This window comes from Bos taurus, chromosome 28 (assembly GCF_002263795.3).
Source record: "Bos taurus isolate L1 Dominette 01449 registration number 42190680 breed Hereford chromosome 28, ARS-UCD2.0, whole genome shotgun sequence".
NCBI classification, from domain to species: domain Eukaryota; kingdom Metazoa; phylum Chordata; class Mammalia; order Artiodactyla; family Bovidae; genus Bos; species Bos taurus.
In genome coordinates this window covers 25,835,860-25,856,014 of record NC_037355.1, presented here as the reverse complement: position 1 = coordinate 25,856,014, position 20,155 = coordinate 25,835,860, and the positions used below count along the sequence as shown (strand labels likewise).

The window sequence follows — 20,155 nt, the reverse complement described above, 5'->3', positions numbered from 1 at the left end:
CCTGAGGTCCCACAGTGAATTCTTAGCAGGAATGACAGGCAGGAGAGGCTCCATGCCCTGCCCACAAGCACAGCTGGGAAAAGCCATTTCCTGAAGCAGCAACACCAAAGGATGGGGGAGGTGTTTCCAGGCAGGGAGCAGGCAGCCTCGGTGATCTTCCCTCCTCCCAGCCTCAGTGTCTTGCACTGTCCCAAAACTTGGCTCCAGGACGGCCCCCCTTCAATCTTTGCACCAATGAGGGACTTCCAAGCCCAACCTGAGGTTTTCTTCACCCACCCTTGACCCAAACAGCACAAATGAAACACCAGGAAAAAAAAAAAAAATCACATCTTTATTGTCTGATTAATGAACTGGCTTGGAGAGGGAAGAATGTAAGGGGGCGGGGAACATCCAGCTTTGATTAGTCAGAAAGTCCTAACAGTGTACAAAATGAATGTTACAAAAATCATGTAAAAAAACAGGTCAGCAAAGCAGCAGCCCTGGGGAGGGCTCAAGGCACCTGGGAGGCTGAGAAGAATGCCCACCCTGGCCTCAGGAGTGAGGCCAAAGGACAGGGGCCGGGGACGGCACTCCTCCCCTCCCTCACCACGGGGCACGTGTGTCTCCTCGCTCCCCGATTACAAGTCAGTACAAAACTGCCTTCAAGGGCCCAAACCCCGAGGCCAAGGCACTACCAGAAATGAAGTGGGCCTGAAGCCAGCACTGAGCTCCCCTTTCCCAGCGGCCGGAGCCTGGAGAAGGGGCGCCCGGTTCCCCATGCCCAGCGGGCTGGGCAGACAGAGTCCCGCAGCTGGGGAGTGGCTCTGCCTCCCGACACGCAGTAGTCCGGGAGCCCTGAGCAAACACAGCCGGGGCTTTGGTCAGTGCTGAGTATGGAGAGAGGAGCCGCAGGCCTGTCCAGCCCCCCATGTGCCTCCCGACGCGGCCTCAGCAGAGCTGTCCTGTCACGGTCCTTCTGGAGCCGATGCTCAGGCCACAGCCCTAAATGGGGTAACACATGCAGCACCCCGTTCCTGCCGCCTCCACGCCGGCCTTGGTGCCGGGCCCCAGGAGCCCGTCGGTGACAGAGTGCTCCGTGATGATGTCCTCTACCCGGGTGATGTACAGGAATGTCAGCAGCACTCCCAGGAACTGAGGAGAAGGGGCGCGGTGGGTGTCACTATCTGGGCCATTCGCCCTCTCTTTCCAGCCCCCCAGCCCATGCCGTCCGAGCCCAGCGTACCCGAGCCCTCTTCACCCTAGTTTTGTCCCTCCTCTGCACTCTGTAATCACCAAGCCACACACCATCGCGGCCCACAGCCTGCCCACCCCACCCCCGCACCCCTCCCTGGTGGAGGGGGGACCAGCCCACCTGGGGGAGCAGGATGCCCAGCAGGACGCCCGCCATGATGGTGTAGTTGTCCGTGAACCACATGAGCACGGCGTTGGTGCAGCCCCGCACGTAGATGACGTTCTGCACGCTCAGGCGCTGCGGGGAGGAGCCTGGCTGAGCGCCCGCCTGGCAGCCCCAGTCCCAACTCTGCCATTTATCCCAGGCCCAGGCGAGTCCCTCAGCCTCTCTGGGTTTCTCATATGCAACCTGAGAAGCTGACTCTAAACCACAGGGTCTCAACAGAAAGTGAAAGTCGCTCAGTCGTATCTGACTCTTTGCGACCCCCTGGACTGCCAAGCTCCTGTCCTTGGGATTCTCCAGGCCACAATACTGGAGTGGGTAGTCGTCCCCTTATCCAAGGGATCTTCCCAACCCAGGGATCGAACCCAGGTCTCCCACATTGCGGGCGAATTCTTTACCAGCTGAGCTACCGGGGAAGCCTTTCAACAGGCAGTACTGTTACCTAGAGAGCCTGCTGACATTGTGGTGGAACTTAAGCTTGTCACAGAGATAGGGGTGGGGGCTGAAGGACTACAGAGCTCAGTCAGGGCAATCCTTCTCGAGGGACAGCCACCCAGACTGTCTGCTTCATAGATGTCCCCCGGGCATCTGGATGGGTGACAACCCATCCATAATTATCTGAGCCCAAAGCCTAATTCCAGGGACATAAAAACCAGTGTTTTCTGCTTGGCTTTACTATACATTGAATTCTACAGAAATAGAAATAGGTAAACTAAGGGATAATTAACCTCAGATATGCAGATGACACCACCCTTATGGCAGAAAGTGAAGAGGAACTCAAAAGCCTCTTGATGAAAGTGAAAGTGGAGAGTGAAAAAGTTGGCTTAAAGCTCAACATTCAGAAAACGAAGATCATGGCATCCGGTCCCACCACTTCATGGGAAATAGATGGGGAAACAGTGGAAACAGTGCCAGACTTTATTTTTCTGGGCTCCAAAATCACTACAGATGGTGACTGCAGCCATGAAATTAAAAGACGCTTACTCCTTGGAAGGAAAGTTATGACCAACCTAGATAGCATATTCAAAAGCAGAGACATTACTTTGCCAACAAAGGTTCGTCTAGCAAAGGCTATGGTTTTTCCTGTGGTCAGGTATGGATGTGAGAGTTGGACTGTGAAGAAGGCTGAGCGCCAAAGAATTGATGCTTTTGAACTGTGGTGTTGGAGAAGACTCTTGAGAGTCCCTTGGACTGCAAGGAGATCCAACCAGTCCATTCTGAAGTAGATCAGCCCTGGGATTTCTTTGGAGGGAATGATGCTAAAGCTGAAACTCCAGTACTTTGGCCACCTCATGTGAAGAGTTGACTCATTGGAAAAGACTCTGATGCTGGGAGGGATTGGGGGCAGGAGGAGAAGGGGATGACAGAGGATGAGATGACTGGATGGTATCACTGACTCGATGGACATGAGTCTGAGTGAACTCTGGGGGTTGGTGATGGACAGGGAGGCCTGGGGTGCTGTGATTCATGGGGTCGCAAAGAGTTGGACACGACTGAGCGACTGATCCGATCTGAAGGGATAATTATATTCAATTTTGTTTGGAACTTTATCCAAGAATTGTTCACCATTTTAAAAACCATGTCCATGGCAAAAAATATGCCCATGCTATGCAAGTTGCCCACACAACACCCCTCCTAGGCAACAGAAGCCCCTGGCAGTGCAAACATCTGATAACTTTGCTGTCTTCTGCTGTATCTATCTAGCACCTAAGCATGTACATGTTGAAATACAGTATATGGTTATAAATCATTTTATGTTATTTCTCCCTTTATCTCAAATCAGGGGCTTCCCTCATAGCTCAGTTGGTAAAGAATCCACCTGCAATGCAGGAGACCCCAGTTCCATTCCTGGGTTGGGAAGATTCACTGGAGAAGGGATAGGCTACCTACTCCAGTATTCTTGGGCTTCCCTTGTGGCTCAGGCAGTAAAGAATCTGCCTGCAATGCGGGAGACCTGGGTTCGATCCCTGGGTTGGGAAGATCCCCTGGAGAAGGAAAGGCTACCCACTTCGGTGTTCTGGCCTGGAGAATTCTATGCGCTGTATAGGGCGTGGGGGTCTCAAAGAGTCGGACGTGACTGAGCTACTTTCAGTTATCTCAAATCATTATGCCACTTGTTTTGAAATCAGGTGTATAGGTAGGTAGGTTATAATATCTGTGAGTGTCATTTTGGAATAACAAAAAACAATAGGGCATTGTGTATGCCAAGTCACTTCAGTGGTGCCTGACTCTTTGCGATCCCATGGACTATAGCTTGCCAGGCTCCTCTGTCCATGGGATTCTCCAGGCAAGAATACTGGAGTGGGTTGCCATGCCCTCCTCCAGGGGATCTTCCCGACTCAGGGATCAAATTCGCATCTCTTACATCTCCTGAATTGGCAGGCGAGTTATTTACCATTAGTGCCACCTGGGAAGCCCAAATAGGGCATTACCAAGTGTTTATTATAAAAACTAGCCGTTGGGTCCCGTGTTTGGAGAACCACTGCTAGTCTGTGGTTCAGCATCTTAGATGTTTGTCAGAGTCACCCACTGGCCCCATCCCAAGAGTGCACGTTTCTAACAAGCTCCTTGGGGTGCTATTACTGCTAGTCTGGGGATCTCAGTTTGTGAAACAGTGCTCAGAGACCATCTCAAGTCATCATTATTTTTACCTCCCTTCTCAACACAACCCTATCTTCTCTCCAAGTCCAGGAGAAATGCCCAGGAAGCTGACCCAGGAGGTACCAGCCAAAGACTCTCTTCCCCCAGGGACTCCTGGGTCCCAGGCTGAGGGAGCCAGTGTGTATCTGCAAACTGGCAGCTCCAAGGGCAGAGGTGGGCTGGTGAATGCAGCTGGGCATGGGGACACACTGGGGGCACTGACAAGGGCATGGTGGCCTCACACATTAGTTGCTCAGTCAACTCTGGCAGCCAGCTTCTCCCAACCTGGAGTGGGGGGGAATTCTTGGCTCCCCAAGTCCTTCTGTGTCTAGATAGGGGCAAAAAACGTGGGCAGTCCCTGGCTCCTGTTCATAGCCAGGAATGTTGGGAGATCTCAACAGCCAGGAGCCTCACCCCTGGAAGCCCCTCCGATCACCCTGGGGATGGAATAGGAAGAGCAGCCTTTCTGGGGAAAAGAAATTTCAAAGACATTACCTCCTTGTCGATAGTTTTGTAGCCACACATGGTGTTGACAACTTCTGTCTGAAACAGAAATGTGTATTAGCTAACACTTACATGGTGATTACTGCAGAAGACACTTATTCCGCACCCCCCCCCAACTCCCCCATTTTACAGATGAAAAAACTGAGGCATGGAGAGTTGCACTAGCCAGTATGAATGGAGCTGAGATTCCCATCCCAGCTGCCTGGTTCAAGTCTGCATCTTAATCTTCTGGATCCAAGAAATGCCCAGGGAGACAAGGTGGGAAGACCAGTTCTGTGGGTCTTGGGTGGGAGACCCATTGCTCCACCAGTGACAGGCTAGGAGCCCAGAGGAAAGGGCACAGCCCAGGCTCTTCTGCTGCAGCCGCCAGAGCCTCACTTTGCTGAGATGGTCATGTGCTGAAGTCAGGACTGGGCTGCTGCCTGTCTGTTGGCTCTTGTGAAAGAAAATCCCAGACCACAGCCAGGCCCCTGGCCAGCTGGGGTTTACCTGAGGGCAAGGCCAGGCCTCTGACCACACTTCCCGGACCCTGCAGACTGCTACCCGCCAGTAGGGCTGCTCAACCTCCTGCCCAGGAAGACAGCTGCCTTCAGGAGCTTCCAGCTGCTGACTAATCTGGGCACGGTGGAAGTTGTGGTTGGCCCTGGGCTCATCAAATCTCTTCCCAGCTAACCTAGGTCACAGGGCTGGCAGGGGCACTTCCCATCACAGCCTGAGCCCTTGTGGCGTCTCCTCTGCTGCTTTCTAGAAGGTGAGAGAGAGCTCAGTGTCCTACCCATCCACATCTAAGTGACAGCTACTGTGGGATCAGGGTGCCACAGGAGCCAGCAGTGATGTAGGAGGGCAGAGTGGCCAGTGTGGGCTCTGGCATCACATTGCCCAGTCCAGGCCCTGCTCTGCCACTTAGGAGCTCTGTGACCAACCTTAGGTGTGGTGCTAAGGGACAGGCACACGGAGGCACTCAATAAGGATTTGTTGAATGAATGAATGGACAGGTTCCCTGAACTCTTCAATAAAGCAATCATAATCTCTGAATGTACCCCATGGGGCTGTTTTGAATATAAAGTGAGATATATACATAAAATGATTGTCCAAGGGCAGGGCACACTGGCTGGACTGACCTTGAACACAATCCCAGACCCTGGAAGTCAAGGAGGGCTGCTACTCTTTCTAAAAACATGAGTTGAACCTCATGTCATCTGCTGCTGCTGCTGCTGCTAAGTCGCTTCAGTCGTGTCCGAGTCTGTGCGACCCCATAGACGGCAGCCCACCAGGCTCCCCCATCCCTGGGATTCTCCAGGCAAGAACACTGGAGTGGGTTGCCATTTCCTTCTCCAATGCATGAAAGTGAAAAGTGAAAGTGAAGTCACTCAGTCGTGTCCAACTCGTAGCAACCCCATGGACTGCAGCCCACCAGGCTCCTCGGTCCATGGGATTTTCCAGGCAAGAGTACTGGAGACCGGTGCCATTGCCTTCTCTGCAGATGTCATCTAGATCAGTCTAAATGTCAAGGCTTGATGTGTGGACAAAATAACCTCCTTCAGTCTAGACTGTCCCCCAGGAACCCTCAGACCCCAAAACACCCAGGATCCACCTCACTTCAGTCAGTATCAGTGGCCCCTCCAGGCCATAAACATGACCCCAGTGGAGAAGCTCCAGCCTGGGTAGTAGATGTATGAGGGCAGGATGGGAGCAGGTGCTTCCTGCCTAATTTGTTCACTCATTAAATCATTACTGAACAGACAAAGCATCAATTATGTACCATTCTCTGTTCTAGAAGTTGGGAATACAGAAGAACAAAGTAAGATCCTTGCCTTCATGGAACTTTTATTCTAGGAAGGGAGACAGGCGATGAACATAATAAATAAGGAAACTGTATGATACGTAAGACCGTGACAAGAGTAACTTTACTCGTCATTGTGCTGCTTCCAGACCTGGAGGCAGAACCACAGCTCCTGCCCTTGGGGAACAGACATGCTATGGCAGAGGCCTCCCTTACACCTGGAGCCAAAAAACTCTTCTCTAGGCCCCAGAGGTGGAGGGGAACTGATGTAGGTATCTAGGCAAACATTACTCTGGGCATTTTTAACATTAAAATCAGTAGGCTGAGTAAAGCAGATTGCTCTCCCTAATGTGGGTGGGGCTCATCCAATCAGTTGAAGGCCTAAATAGAACAAAAAGGCTACCCTTCCCCCAAGTAAGGAAGAATTCTTCCTGTCTGATTTCAAACCTGAACTGAAACATCAGCTCTTCGTGGGCCTTGAGGCTGCCAGCCTCAAACAGGAACTACACCATCAGCTCTCCTGGTTCTTAGGCCTGTGGACTCGCGCTGGAAAGTAAACCATTGGCTCTCCTGGGGCTCTTGCTTGCCAACTCACTCTGCAGATCTTGGGACTTGCCTGTCTTCATAATTCTGTGAATCAATTTCTTATAATAAATCTCTTTACACACACACACACACACACACATCCTATTGATTCTGTTTTCTGCTAAACAAGCCAGGAAGTCCCTTCCTGGATGAAACACTAAACTCACGTAATGCCTGCTGAATGTGGAGGTATGAAGGCCTGCCCATCTCACCCCAATATGGGACAACTCTGCAGGATCATCCCCGGACATCCCCATGGATTCGGCTGAGGCGCCCCCTGAGACTGCATCATTGCTCAACCTCTCCCTCTGCCCAGCCCAGCTGCTATCCCCTCCCTTACAGGTGTCAATCCTGAGCACACCTCCTCCTAAGCTTCCTGCTCACTAACCAGCATCTCAGGGCCCACTTTCCAGACAGCCTTGGCTGAGACACTGGGATCACTGCACGAGCCCCTAACCGGACTGCCCAGGTCATCTCTGCCACCGCAGCAGACGGGGTGGTGCTGGTAAAGCCTAAGGAAGATCTGCTACTCGTCCACTAAAGCCCTGTCACTTGACTTATTGACACTCAAGGGAACCAAAGTCCTGATTGTGACCTTCAGGGTCATGACCCATGACCTCTGACTTCATCTACAACTATCCTCCCCCAAGCTCACTCTGCTCCAGCCACACTGGAGCTGATATCTGTGCTGTTTCTTAAATTCACAAGGGCAGGTCCCACCTCAGGGCCTTTTCACTTGCCCTTCTCTCTGCCAGGAATTCCCATCCCCAGAGAGCATGGCTTACTCCCTCACTTCTTTCAGGGTTTTACTGAGAACCAACCTTCTCAGTATCTAAAATGCAATCCTCCATGCCCTTGTTTTATTTTTCTCCTTAGAATTTATCATCTCTTAGAATATTATCTCTTTTACTTATTTATTTTGCTTATTAGTTTTCTCCACTGGAAAGAATGTCAGCTCCATGTGGGCAGAGTTCTCTGTGTGTTTCCTGTATCCTTAGAACACACAACTGCATCTGGCTGGTCCTCAGTAAATACCTGTTGAATGAATGAATGAATGAACGAATGCATGTTGGGCTTTCACATCTCAGCTTGGACATTCAGGTGCCACTGCCTTGGATGACGAAGTTCAGAGTCATCCCCACCCCCTCCACAGGCTTCTCTGAAAACCCTGGGCTCCTCCTCAGCACTCCCCCTGCACAAAGAGCTACCCTAAAATGGCAGCTCCAACTTCCAAACAAACCTTCCCTCCTGGCCCAGCCTTTTTAGGGCTCATGCACTTGGCACTGCCTCCCTGAGTCATGGGTGAGGCCCCCACCCCCACCAGCAGCTGCCCAGTTTACAGAATCCAGCAGTGGGCACAGAATGTGGAGACATCAGAAGAGAAATTTTCCATGACTCTTCAAGGCATGAGTAATTGCAAAACTCCCCGCCTCATTCCAATCCAGAAACCAGGCAGCTTTTGGACACATTAGTCAAACACAGGATTGACCAAGCCTCTCATTTATTAGCAGTAATGGCACAGGGCAGCCTCCCAAGTGGCCAAGGAGGCAACAGAGCTGAGAGGATCCCACTGGGGAGAGGCGGAGGCTGGCATTTACATCACCAGACCGCTTCCAAGCACCTCATTGCTGATGATCGCCAGGACGTCAAGCCCAGAGTCCACCAGCAACGTTCAAAGTGCAGGCCCTGCCCTGGCCCCCAGCTATGGCTGCCAGCCGGCCACCCTGCTAAACCCCCTGGCCTGGACTCTCTCCCACTCTTCGCCTGGCGTGCACTGTAGTCCAGGGCACGGCTCTGACAACAGCTGCCTGAATTTCATCCTAGCTCTATCAACCTTGAGCCAAGAACCTCACCTTTTGGTGCCTCAGTTTTCTCATCTGTATAGTGGGTTGTTGAAAGGACTTAACGAGTCAAAACAACTAAAGAACCCAGAGCAGGCCACACGTGGTAAGTGCTCAATAGATATCAACAGCCGTTGCTAATAAGACCAGTCTTCCCCATCCTCTACCCCCAGATTCACCCCATTCAGTAGCCCTTGAGGCTCAGGAAGCCTCGCCTTGGCAAGGACCACCACCTCCTGCCTACCCCCCTATCCAGCCCCACCGCCCCTGTCCTGAAAGGTGAGAGAAGCGTTTGACCAGCCAGGAGGCCCCCGGAGCAGTGGATACCGTGTTTCTGAAGCAGCAGGTGTAGGGCACCCCACAGGCCAGGGGTCCGGGGGCTCTGCAGTCGTGGTACTGGTTTTTGCTCCAATCTCGGTAGTCTTCCCCGCCACAGCACTTAAACTGAAGGAGGAAGCAAGTGGGGAAGAGACCTGCTGTCACCACCAAGGCCCCCAGGACGACAGCAGGGAGCGGCCCAGCCAGGGAACGATGTGATTTATGATGCGGGTCACACAGGTAGGGGGCATTATGGGGAGCATGTGAGGCATCGTTACAGGTCAGAGCTCAACAAAAGCAGAATGGTGGCCCAGGAGGTAGTGAGCACCCCGTCACTGGGGAGGCATGCAAGCCAAGGCTGGGTAGCCTTTTGGTGGGATAGTGGGTGGTGACTAAACACTGGAGGAAAAGCACTTCCTTGCCAACCGGACTCCATCTTCACATCCCCAGTGCAGATGCTCCACCCCAGGACCTGGCCTTTAAAGTCCCAGAGACTAGGATTCCAGGGGAGCCCCACAATGGGGCCCCTGAACCTCACCCACCCAACTCTGCCTGCCCCACCCTTAGCAAAGGGGCACACACACACACCCTGGCCAGGGCTCAGGACTGAAGTGATGGCACAGCTGGCGTCATTTTCCCCTTGGCTGAGCTCTGCCCTGCATGTCCCCCTGTACAGATGCCAACGCCTGGGGGAAGCAGTTACTTCACTGGGCCGCTGCTGTGTGCTGGGCATTGCTCTGTGTGCGCGAAAACCAAGGGGGAGGGAAAGCGCCACAGCCCTGAGGGAGATGGAGAGGGTTAGCCACCACATGAAAAAGGTGTGAGGCAGTGCTGGGTACCAGGGATACGGCAAACGGGGCAAGGAGGCGGGAGGTCGGGAAAGGCCTGAGGAGATCTCATTTAATTGGAAATATGAACAGGAAAAAAACAGTCAAGACATGCCAAGACCTCGCACAGAGATGAGTTAGTTGTATTGATATTTCAGCAGCAGGCGTAAAAACTGGAGCAGAGTGAGCCAGAGTAGAGGGGTTGAGGTCAGACCATGAAAGCTTTGTCAGCCAGAATAAGCAGGGAACGGGGATAGTATCCTTAGTGACAGGAAGTTCCTGGAGGGTTTAACCAGGGGAATGATATGGTCAGAGGTTCTAGTAGAAACAAAGAAGATGCCCTTCCAGAGTCTCCACAGAGCCTTTCAGGCCATCAGTCTAGGGGTCCAGGAAGTGCCTCTGTGGGGTTCAATGCAAAGAGTATTTATTTTGCCATCTGACAGGCCAGCATTCAAATCCTCATACCACCACTCCATGCTCTGTGGCTCTGGGCAAGTCAATCAGCCTCTCTGGGCCTCAGAGGTCAACTGTAAAGCAGGAAGAGCAATGCTATCTTTGCACAGCTGAGCTGAGAAGTACAAAGACAAGCAAAGCATGAAGCACACAGCATAGGACCTGGCCTGAAGCAGGTGCCCAGTGAGCATGAGTCATCCCGCCATTCCACCCTGGGAGAAATGAAATTCGCAAGCCAGCTGAAGGTTGGTTCCAATAAAAACATCTTGCCCCACCCGATGGCCAGAGCTGGCAGACGCATCCCTGGCAGAGAAGGGCCTCCCAGAGGCTGCACCTGTTATGACTACAGAGAAGGCCTGAGCCAAGGGAGTGGCCACTATGGATGGCCCCGGGTGCAGAGAGATGTTGGTCCCCCACTGAGGGCTATCACGGGGATCAGGTCAGCTGACGCCCCCAAGGTCATGTCCCGAGAAGCGCTGCCTCCACTCATCCTCACCTAGCAGGACAGGCAGACAATGATCACCCCAGCTGACACTGCTTTAGTCTCACCACATACCTGGCCCTGCTCTAACCACCTCTGAAATAAATCCAGGCAAATCTCACAGCGACACTAAGTAGAAGGGACCATCAGTATCCCGCTGGGGCAGGTGTGGAACCTGAGGCTCAGGACTAAGTGAGATTGGTGTGTAGAAGCCCCCGAGGGCAGCAGGCACTGCTATTACTGCTTCAGCCACAGACTTGGGTGGACCGTGGGAAGGAGGGATGACCATCAACACGTTCAAAGGAGTGCCGTCGGAGAAAAGGAGAAGACGTGTTCTGTTTCCTGTGCAGGGTTAAATGGAACCGGAGAAGAGCTCTCTCCCCACCAGGGCTGTCCTTGATTTGGCAAGGGAGGGAGCTCCCCGTCCCTGAACGGTCTCGGCAGAGGGAACTTTGAATTGGGTGGCTTGGAGGTCACTCTCACCTCAAAGAAGATTCTTTGCCCACTGACAAGAGGCACCCTGAGACTCTGCCACGTGGTTTGTAGCTCCCTCTGACCTTTTTTTCTTTTTTTTTTTTCAGAAGGGGAGGGTTTGTGTAGCTGGAAAGGAATGGGCAGGGCAAGTATATGCTGGACCAGGCATGCCCTGGCATCCCCTCCCTTGGCAGCTGTCCATGGCCCACCCTCAACTCCGAACTTGGCCAGCCACCTGACCCCTCACCCCCACCCTCTTGAGCAGGGTCCCAAGTTGGGGGCAGAGGAGGGTGGGCAGAGCAAAGGACGTGGGAGGCAAATTTCTGACCCCAAGCACCTGACTCACCTCCTTCTGAACAAAATCCATGATGTTTTTGAAGTCCAGATCATCATAGTAGTTCTCAATTCCTCTTCGAATATTGTCATTCAGAAAGTCGATGGTCTATGTAGACAGAGAAATTATAAAGGAGGAAGAGTGCACGACCCCAGGGTCCAACCCAAGATTTCCCAGAAGTCAGGATTGAACCAGAGAGCCCACCTGCCCAGGGAGCCTCCCCCAACGACCTGCACAGAGCACCTCCGTTCCCACCCACAACCTTCCTGCACCAGCACCCTCTCCATGTCCCCAGTGCCCATCAGAGGCAGGAATGGTGCACCCCCTTCCTTTACAGATCAGGCAACCCAGGCCCCATGAGGGTGAGGCCCTGCTTGGGGGACACCGTTCTGAAGGAGCCAGGCCAGGGCTGGGGCTTGGCTGCCCAGATGCTCCTTCTACTGTAGCCAAAGACAGGCCTGCACCGGAACCTTCCCTTTGCCCTCCAGCCCCCTCTCCACACTTCTTTCCTATATAAGCTCTTCTTTTACAGATGAAAAGGCCCAGAGAGGGAGATTGACTCTTCCCAGGTCACCAAGCAGGTGTCGGCTTTGGTTAGGGGCCCAGCCAGGATTGGAAACCAGGTGTCCTGACTTCCCTCGGGCCTCTCTCTGTCACTGCAGTGCTCTGGCCCAGATGACAGGGCCCACCTCCCTCTCGGACCGGGACAATCCCCACTGGGAAGGGTGCTGGCCGGCCACCCTCTCCCAGTCACGCTGGGCCTTCGGGATCAACAGCCCGGCTGTTGTGCCGAGATCCAGGAGCACAAAAGGCCCCACAGCGGGAAGGGACGGGGCGGGAGTGTGGGCAGCCCAGCTCCACACTCACAGTGACAATTGGGGCTTTCAGAGCAGGGAGGCCAGTGGATCATCAGAGATTGTGCTGGCACAAAGGGCTCATTCTCAGCTCTGGAGCCAGACGATTCCCGGGGGAGGCGCCCTCAGGGTTCTTGGGGACAAGAGGGTCCTGAGTTCCAGGCCCCACCCTAGGACTGCAGGCCCCACCCTACTCTTCCACTCTCAGCTCCCCACTTGTGAATCAGTCACGCAAGCCTGTCTTTAAGACACCTTCCAGCGCCAAAGATCAAAGACTAAGGTGCGAGGGGCTGTCACGCCTCATAGTCAAGAACAGTCTTTGCACCCACACCTGCCTCAGGAATATCAATTAACTTCTGGACCTCCAGTGGTTCAGACGGTAAAGGATATGCCTACAATCCAAGAAATCTGGGTTTGAACCCTGGATCAGGAAGATCCCCTGGAGAAGGGAATGGAAACTCACTCCAGTATTCTTGCCTGGAGAATTCCATGGACAGAGGAGCCTGGCAGGCTACAGTCCACAGGCTTCCAAATAGTTGGACCCGACTGAGTGACTGACACTTTTCCTCCCCTACAGGGTGGGAGTGGGGATCCTCTGCCTCAGAGGAATTTGAGACTCAAACAAACTAGAGCAACGAAAGCGCTTAGCACGATGCCAGACACATAGCATTATTATGTATTATTATGATAGATTTTTCTCTTTTTCCAGGAGGTAGTACCACTTCATACCGATCATGTCATCAGTGGAAAATGGCTAATCCCAAAAGAAATCAAGACCCTAAGTCTTGTCCAAGAGCCACTCCTGGATCTGGGACCCCTCCCAAACTCCCTGCAGCCCCAAGAGGTAATGTGACTTGTCTAAGGTCACCCCATGATCACTGGCAGAGAGATGCTGGAATCAAGAGTCAAAATCGCATCCTGATATACTTTAAGAAGCCAAGAACCCAAGGTTGAGTTCAGGGCCATCTTCCCAAACTATCTCCAGTATCAGGGAGAGAGAAACAAGGATGTGATAGCCACCTCCTTCCTGACATTCACACACTGCTCAAAGCCAAGGTGACAAAGCAGACTGGCTCAAGGAAACCAGTCTCCATGGTCAGAAGGAAAACCCTCTGTTGATGATAATCACCGCTCAGGAGCAGACATCGCTCAGGATCACGCCAGCCTCGGGAGGCACCAGGCCAGACCTCTTCCCCTGTAACAGGCCATCCGCCCTGCCCAGGTCTGGCTCTGGATCCTGGGGCAGGGGCTCAGGGGAAGAGCTGTTTGCTGGCCACCCGACCTGGGCAGAGCAGGGACCTGCCTGGTTCTCAGGTCCACCCTTCCCAGAGGTCCCCAGGTCCTGCAGCCTTTCCAGTCTTGGGTGCCTGTTCCCTGGGGTGATGATGAAGGGAAAGGCCAGCCAGCTGGGGAATAGTTGGGGGTGTCTAAGAAACAGGACACCAGGCTGGATCAGTCTGTCACCCAGGGAATGAGCTCACAGGATTACATGGCATGCTGTAAGGGGCTCTTGGCAGGGGGTGATGTCCAAAGTCAGGGATATGTCAAGGGCCACACTCATGGCGGGTGAGGTGGCTTCCCTTCAGTCTCAAGGCACTGCAGGCCGTCCTGGCCCTCCTATCCCAGCCCACTGGCCACCTCATAGTCCCTCTGCTGGGTCACCCCTCAGCCCTCCCACGGGGTCACATGCGGTTAGGGGCCAGGGTGGGATGAGGGCAGGAGGCCCAGGGCGGGGAGGAAGATCAAGCAGCAGAGCGGATGCCCGGCAGCCCCACGGGGAAAAGCTCTCCCCCGCTCTCTGGTGAGCAGCCCTGACCTCTCTCCCCAAACCGTCTCAGTCTCTGGGTATTTTCCAAAGGCGCGGACTCCGAAAGAGGCCTTGTTTGTGCAAATCAGGCCTTCCATCTGGTTAGCTGAGCTGGACCCTGCGGGGGAGGGAGGCCCCACTGGAGGCCTCTCTGGACGGACAGGAAGAACAGATGGTCCCAGACTCCACGGGCGGCAGCTGCCCCCGTTCCCACCAGGGAGCTCTCTGGCTTGTGCTGGCTCTTACACATGCGTGCTGCCCTTGGCACCACGTCTGTGTGTGTGTGTGGATGTGTCCACACCAGGGAGACGTGTAGAATGTTTGGGTGGTTCCTGCAGGGGTGGGGGTTGTATGGTTCATTAATTAACTATAATCAACTGTAAAGTGCGCTGCTATGTTCCACAATGTTCTGAGGGACTGGGGGAGCCACTCAGAGGACGTGTCCTGTGGGAGCTCGGCAGGGAAAAGCAAATTTTAGCTTCCTCTGCTGTCTCAGAGGCCAACGCACCCAGGGCCACCCCCACCCGGCTCTAAACCAGGTCATGCAGTGGGGCAGCTCCAGTGAGGACCTGAAAACCACCTTTCATGAATGGCTGGCGTGACCTCAGAGGCATGTGGCCCGGGCTAAATAAAACAAAGAGTAAGCGGTCATCAAAACCATGCGATTTTCACAGCACATTGTTCAAGCTACCAGACTCGAGCCACAGAGCACTGCCCTTTCTAGGTCTGTCTTTCAATCTAGTTTTAAAGATACCCAAAGCCCCTGCATCACTCCCCTCAGTGGAGGCACTCGGACAGTTTGTTGATGAACGAGGAGGCTAGCTCAGGGGTGGCGGATTTTTTCTCAAAGCCACGGAAATGTTCTAAAATCAACAGGTCATGTATGAATGAACACTTCTAATGAGTGAACTGAATGGTGTTCATGCTCAGTCGCTCAGTCGTGTCCAACTCTTGGCGACACCATGGACTGTAGCTCACCAGGCTCCTCTGTCCGTGGGATTCTCCAGGGAAGAATACTGGAGTGGGTTGTCATTTCCTCCTCCAGGGGATCTTTCTAACCGAGGGATCGAACCCTCATCTCTTGGGTCTCCCGCATTGGCAGGTGGATTCTTTACCACTAGAGCCACCTGGGAAACCCGAATTGTATGGTATATGAATGACGCATCAATAAAGCCTTTTATAAGCCTGAAGAACAAATAAATAAGGCTTTGGAGCGGGGCGGGGAATGGGTGGCAGCTCCCCAGGATGGGAGGATGAGGAGCAGAAAAGGAGGAGTGGAAGAGCCAGCAGCTGGAGCCTCCCACCAGGCCTCTGGGGACGGAGCTGCCTAGTTTCCTGCATGCTGCCAGCCGGGCTCCATCGATTCACGTTAGCTTCTGGGGCCCACTCTGGGGAGGCCCAGTAGCCGGCAGCTCAGCGGGAACCCTCGCCAGCTCAGCTCTCACAACGCAGAGGCGGGTGCTCAGGCTCGGACTTCCTTCCTCCCTCAGTGCCTGGGCTAAGCCAGCATCTCTGGGCTCCCCTCAGCATCCCCCAGAAGGTAAAGACTCATCCTTGTTGCCTCCAGACCCCAGCCTCTGCTCCAGCCCTGAGATGGGCCCTATCAGACAACCAAGGGTTGAGAGGAACCCAAAGAGTGAGAAAAAAAGAGGTGTGAACACTGCAAGGTTCTCAGGAATATCTGCCAGTCCCTTCCTCAGACCTGGCTGGACTGTGTGTTAGCCCCTCAGTTGTGTCTGACTCTTTGCAACCCCATGAACTCCTCTGTCCTTGGGGTTTTCCAGGCAAGAATACTGGAGTGGGTTGCCATTTCCTTTTCCAGGAAATCTTCCCAACTCAGGGAGCAAACCCAGGTCTTCTCCGTGGCAAGCAGATGCTTCACCACGAGCCACCATGAGCAGATGAGCCACCAGGGAAGCCTATCACACCTGGCTGGAAGTCGCAGGATTAATCCCCATGGTGGGGGAGGTAATGCTTTGGTTTCCCAGGTGTTTGGAGCCCAGCTCTCCCTTCCAAACGGCTGTCCACAGTGGGATGCACCAGCTGCAGGAGTCCGTCCACATTAGTGTAGAACTTTCTCTACTTGCTCCAGGTGGGAAGGATACATATGCTCAGGTGCCAGACAAGCAGGCCATGCTGTCTCCTTTCTCCTTGCTCCAACCTCACAGTCACGCCGAGAGCCAGCTGGTGACAGTGCCAAGATAAACAGGTTGGGTGCTGCCCATTGTTCCTTGGCTGATGTTGGGTGTGACCACGGCACCATCCAATCAAGGCCAGAAAAGAGGTCACTCCTCCACTTGTCCAGGAGGTAGAGGGAAGGAGGCCAGGGATGGGTACAGACACACCAGCCACAGCCCAGTGTCTTCTGGGTGTCCCTGCTCAGCACTGCCTCGCTGGGAACACATGGGCAGGAGCTGCGCACCTCCAACACCCCAATATTCCTTCAGGGAGGCTCAGAGCAAGCTGGGGTGATGTCAGGTCAAGAACAAGAGACCTGGGGATTTCCATGGCTATCCAGTGCTTAAGACTCCATGCTTCCCTGATGCGAGTTCAATCCCTAGTCAGGGAAGTAAGATCCAGGCAAGAATACTAGAGTGGGTTGCCATTTCCTCCTCTAGGGGATCTTCCCAACCCAGGGATCGAACCCAAGTCTCCTGCACTGCAGGCAGATTCTTTACCATCTGAGCCACAGAGAAGCCCAAAGTCAAAGTGTTAGTCGCTCAGTTGTGTCTGACTCTTTGTGACCCCATGGACTGTAGCCTGCCAGGCTCCACCATCCATGGAATTATCCTGCCAAGAATATTGGAGTGGGTAGCCATTCCTTTCTCCAGGATCTTCCTGGGTCTCCTGTATTGCAGGCAGATTCTTTACCAACTCAGCCACCAGGCAAGCCCTGCATGGCCAAAACATAAATTAATTAAAAAAAATAAAGAGCAGTGAGACCCAGACACCTGTGGAAGTCATCCAGGTTCTCCACCCACTGCTGGGTTCAGGCTGCTGCACTTCTGCTTTTAATGCCCGGATCCTTGGGGCCACCAGCTCTGCACCAAGTTCCCCATCACACAGCCACTCCACCCTACATAAGCAGAGAAGCTGCTTCAGTCCAACTCCTGGGTCATGCCTAGCAGCAGAAACTGTGCCCAGGGTCAGCAACTGATGGAGAATTTCTGCCTCACACCCGGGAGTTGTTTCTCTTTCACTGCCTGGAGGTCACCATGGTTGTACCTTCCTGAGAGCCCTGTGTGTAGTCATCAGCCTGATGATTTGTCCTCATCTGTCACTACAAGTGGATTCTTAGAGTTAAGAGGTAGCCTGGGGGGCTGGAGACTGAACTTGTTACACTGTGACTCAGAGAAATCTGTCTTCTCCTCTTGGGGAAGAAAAACTAGAATTGGGAATTCACCTGGAACCCGATCTTGACTGTGCCTCATCTCTTTCCCCACCATCAATGGCCAGGCTCCTCCTTCCCTATCCTCGCCATTGGCCCATTTCTTGTTTTACGAAATCACATGGCATTACTGTTGGCAGGGACATTATTTTTCTTTATATGGTATTTTTCTTCTTGATTATAAAAAATGAAAAAGAAAATTTGGGAGCTAGGGAAAAAAAATATAAATTTTAGGAGGAAATAAAAATCACCCTAGTCCCATCCCTCAGGGAAAATATGAGTTAATATGTTAATATTTCTATTTCCTTCCAGATTTTTCCAGGCCTATTTTTTTTTTCATTGTGGAGATCTTACTGCACTTACAGGGCTTTTTTTTTTTTTTCTTCTTTCTTTCTCTCTTTTTCTTTTAGGCCATGCTGCGCAGTATGTGGGATCTTAGTTCTTCAACCAGGGATTGAACCCATATCCCCTGCATTGGGAGCAGAGTCTTAACCATTGGACTGCAGGGAAGTCCCTACACTTACAGTTTTGTATCTCATTTTTAAGTTTTTGAATTATGTATCACTGTCATATGAGAGCACAGCCCGTCATAAGCCTCCAAAGAGCTGAGAGCCCTGACGATGAGGGTCCTTCCTGGACTGACATAGTTCCATGGGGGGACACAATACCCAAGGAGAAGGAACACACTTCAGCCTGTGGTGCCCTCCGTGTCTGGGGATAATGTAAGCTCTCAGCCCTGACCTCAAGCCCATGGCATCCTCAGCTGTGAGGACTAAAGGTCCCTGGAGGTTTCGCCTTTACTTAGCACTTCCCTGGAAAGGAGTGGTGTCACGGCCCCTGTTGAGCTACAGGCAAGGAAAATAAGTCATCAATCTTTGTGAAAGCACCCTGTAAACGAGAACCACTATTCACTTAGGAGATTGTTTATTAAAACACTGATGCTGCTGACCGTGGCCTGGACTTGGGCTCTAGTTAGTAAAGTACTAACTCATAACTCTGGAAAGTTGTGGGCAGCCAGGAGCCCTGCTGGCTGCACAGAAAGGCATCCCCATGGGCAAATGGAATAAACATCTCTCTCTCCTCAACGCTGCTGAAAAATGAACCAGTACCCTGGATCTGCCAGCCCAGAGCAGATGGTCTGAAGAGCAGAAAAGAGGAAAAGGGAGGAACAAGAGGCAAAACTGAATTGGGAAGACAACCAATGGGTCAGGGCAATCTATAGATTCAGCGCAATCCCCCTGTAAAATTCAGATGGCATCTTTCAGAGATACAGAAAAAAAAATGCTCAAATTCATATGGAATCACAACAAACCCTAGTAGCCAAAGCAATCTTGAATAAGAAGAGTCAAGCTGAAGGTATCACATTCCATGATTTCAATATTACGAAGTTATGGTTACCAAAACAGTATGGTTCTAACATATAAATAGACACATAGATCAGTGGAACAGAAAAGGGAGTCTGGAAATAAACCCAACATATATGGTCAACTAATTCCCAACAAAGATGCCGACTCTCTTTAATAAATAGTGTTGAGAAAACTGGAAATCCACATGCTAAAGAATGAAATTGGATCCTTATATCATAGACAAAAACCAACTCAAAATGAGTTAAAGACTTAAATGTGGCAGAAGACCTCAAGTAGTAGAACTAACTTCTAAAGGAAATATAGGAAAAAACTCCTTGACATTGGTCTTGGCGATGATTTCTTGGATCTGACATCAAATATATAGGCAATGTTGCCCATAGCAAAAAAATAAAATAAAATAAGTGGGACTATGTTAAACTAAAGCATTTCTGCTAAAAAGTAAACCATGTAAAAAGTAAAAAGGTGAACTATGAATTGGGAGAAAATAATTGTAAACAATATATCTGAAAAGGGGTTAATACCCAAAATATATATGGAACCCCTACAGTTGCAAAATAGCAAAAAAAATACAGTTGACCTTTGAACAATGCAGGGATTGGGATGCCAACCCCCAATACAGTTGAGCATCTGCATACTGCTATCTCTGCCTCTAAACAAAGGAACTGATAAATAACTCACTGAAGGGCAGGAAGCTAAAACAGTTTAAATACAATCAGGACTCAAACCCTAGTCCTTTTGACTCCACTTATTGTGATCTCTAACTGAACATAAACTTTTCTTACACTTAGTTAATTTAAAGTTCTGTAAACTGAACACATTTCTCACACTTAGTTGATTTAAAGATCTGTAAAATGAAAATACAGGTACTATATTTATTGAAAAATATCTGTGTATAAGTGGATATACACTGTTCAAATCCATGTTGTTCAGCTGTAATTTGATTAAAAAATGGGCAGAGGACCTGAATAGTTTTTCAAAGAAGACATACAAATGACCAACAGATATATGAAAAAATGCTCAACATCTCTAAACATCAGGGAAATGCAAACTAAAGCCACAATGAGATATAATCTCACTCCTATTAGAATGTCTATTATCAAAAAACA

General features: G+C 51.7%; 1 protein-coding gene across 4 annotated transcripts in view; it reads right to left on the bottom strand.

Annotated features, from left to right (window-relative positions):
- Nucleotides 1–309: 309 nt before the first annotated feature.
- TSPAN15 (tetraspanin 15) overlaps nucleotides 310–20,155 on the bottom strand; it is a 52,589-nt gene continuing 32,743 nt past the window's right edge. For 3 of the 4 annotated variants that reach the window (XM_010820586.4, XM_010820587.4, XM_010820585.4), the window contains 6 exons: nucleotides 11,646–11,741; nucleotides 11,309–11,425; nucleotides 9,074–9,190; nucleotides 4,529–4,576; nucleotides 1,352–1,468; nucleotides 310–1,131 (listed from right to left, as the gene is read on the bottom strand). In XM_010820586.4, the coding sequence (XP_010818888.1) occupies nucleotides 982–1,131; nucleotides 1,352–1,468; nucleotides 4,529–4,576; nucleotides 9,074–9,190; nucleotides 11,309–11,425; nucleotides 11,646–11,741 (645 nt within the window). In that variant the 3' untranslated portion in view covers nucleotides 310–981. 4 annotated transcript variants of the gene reach the window in all.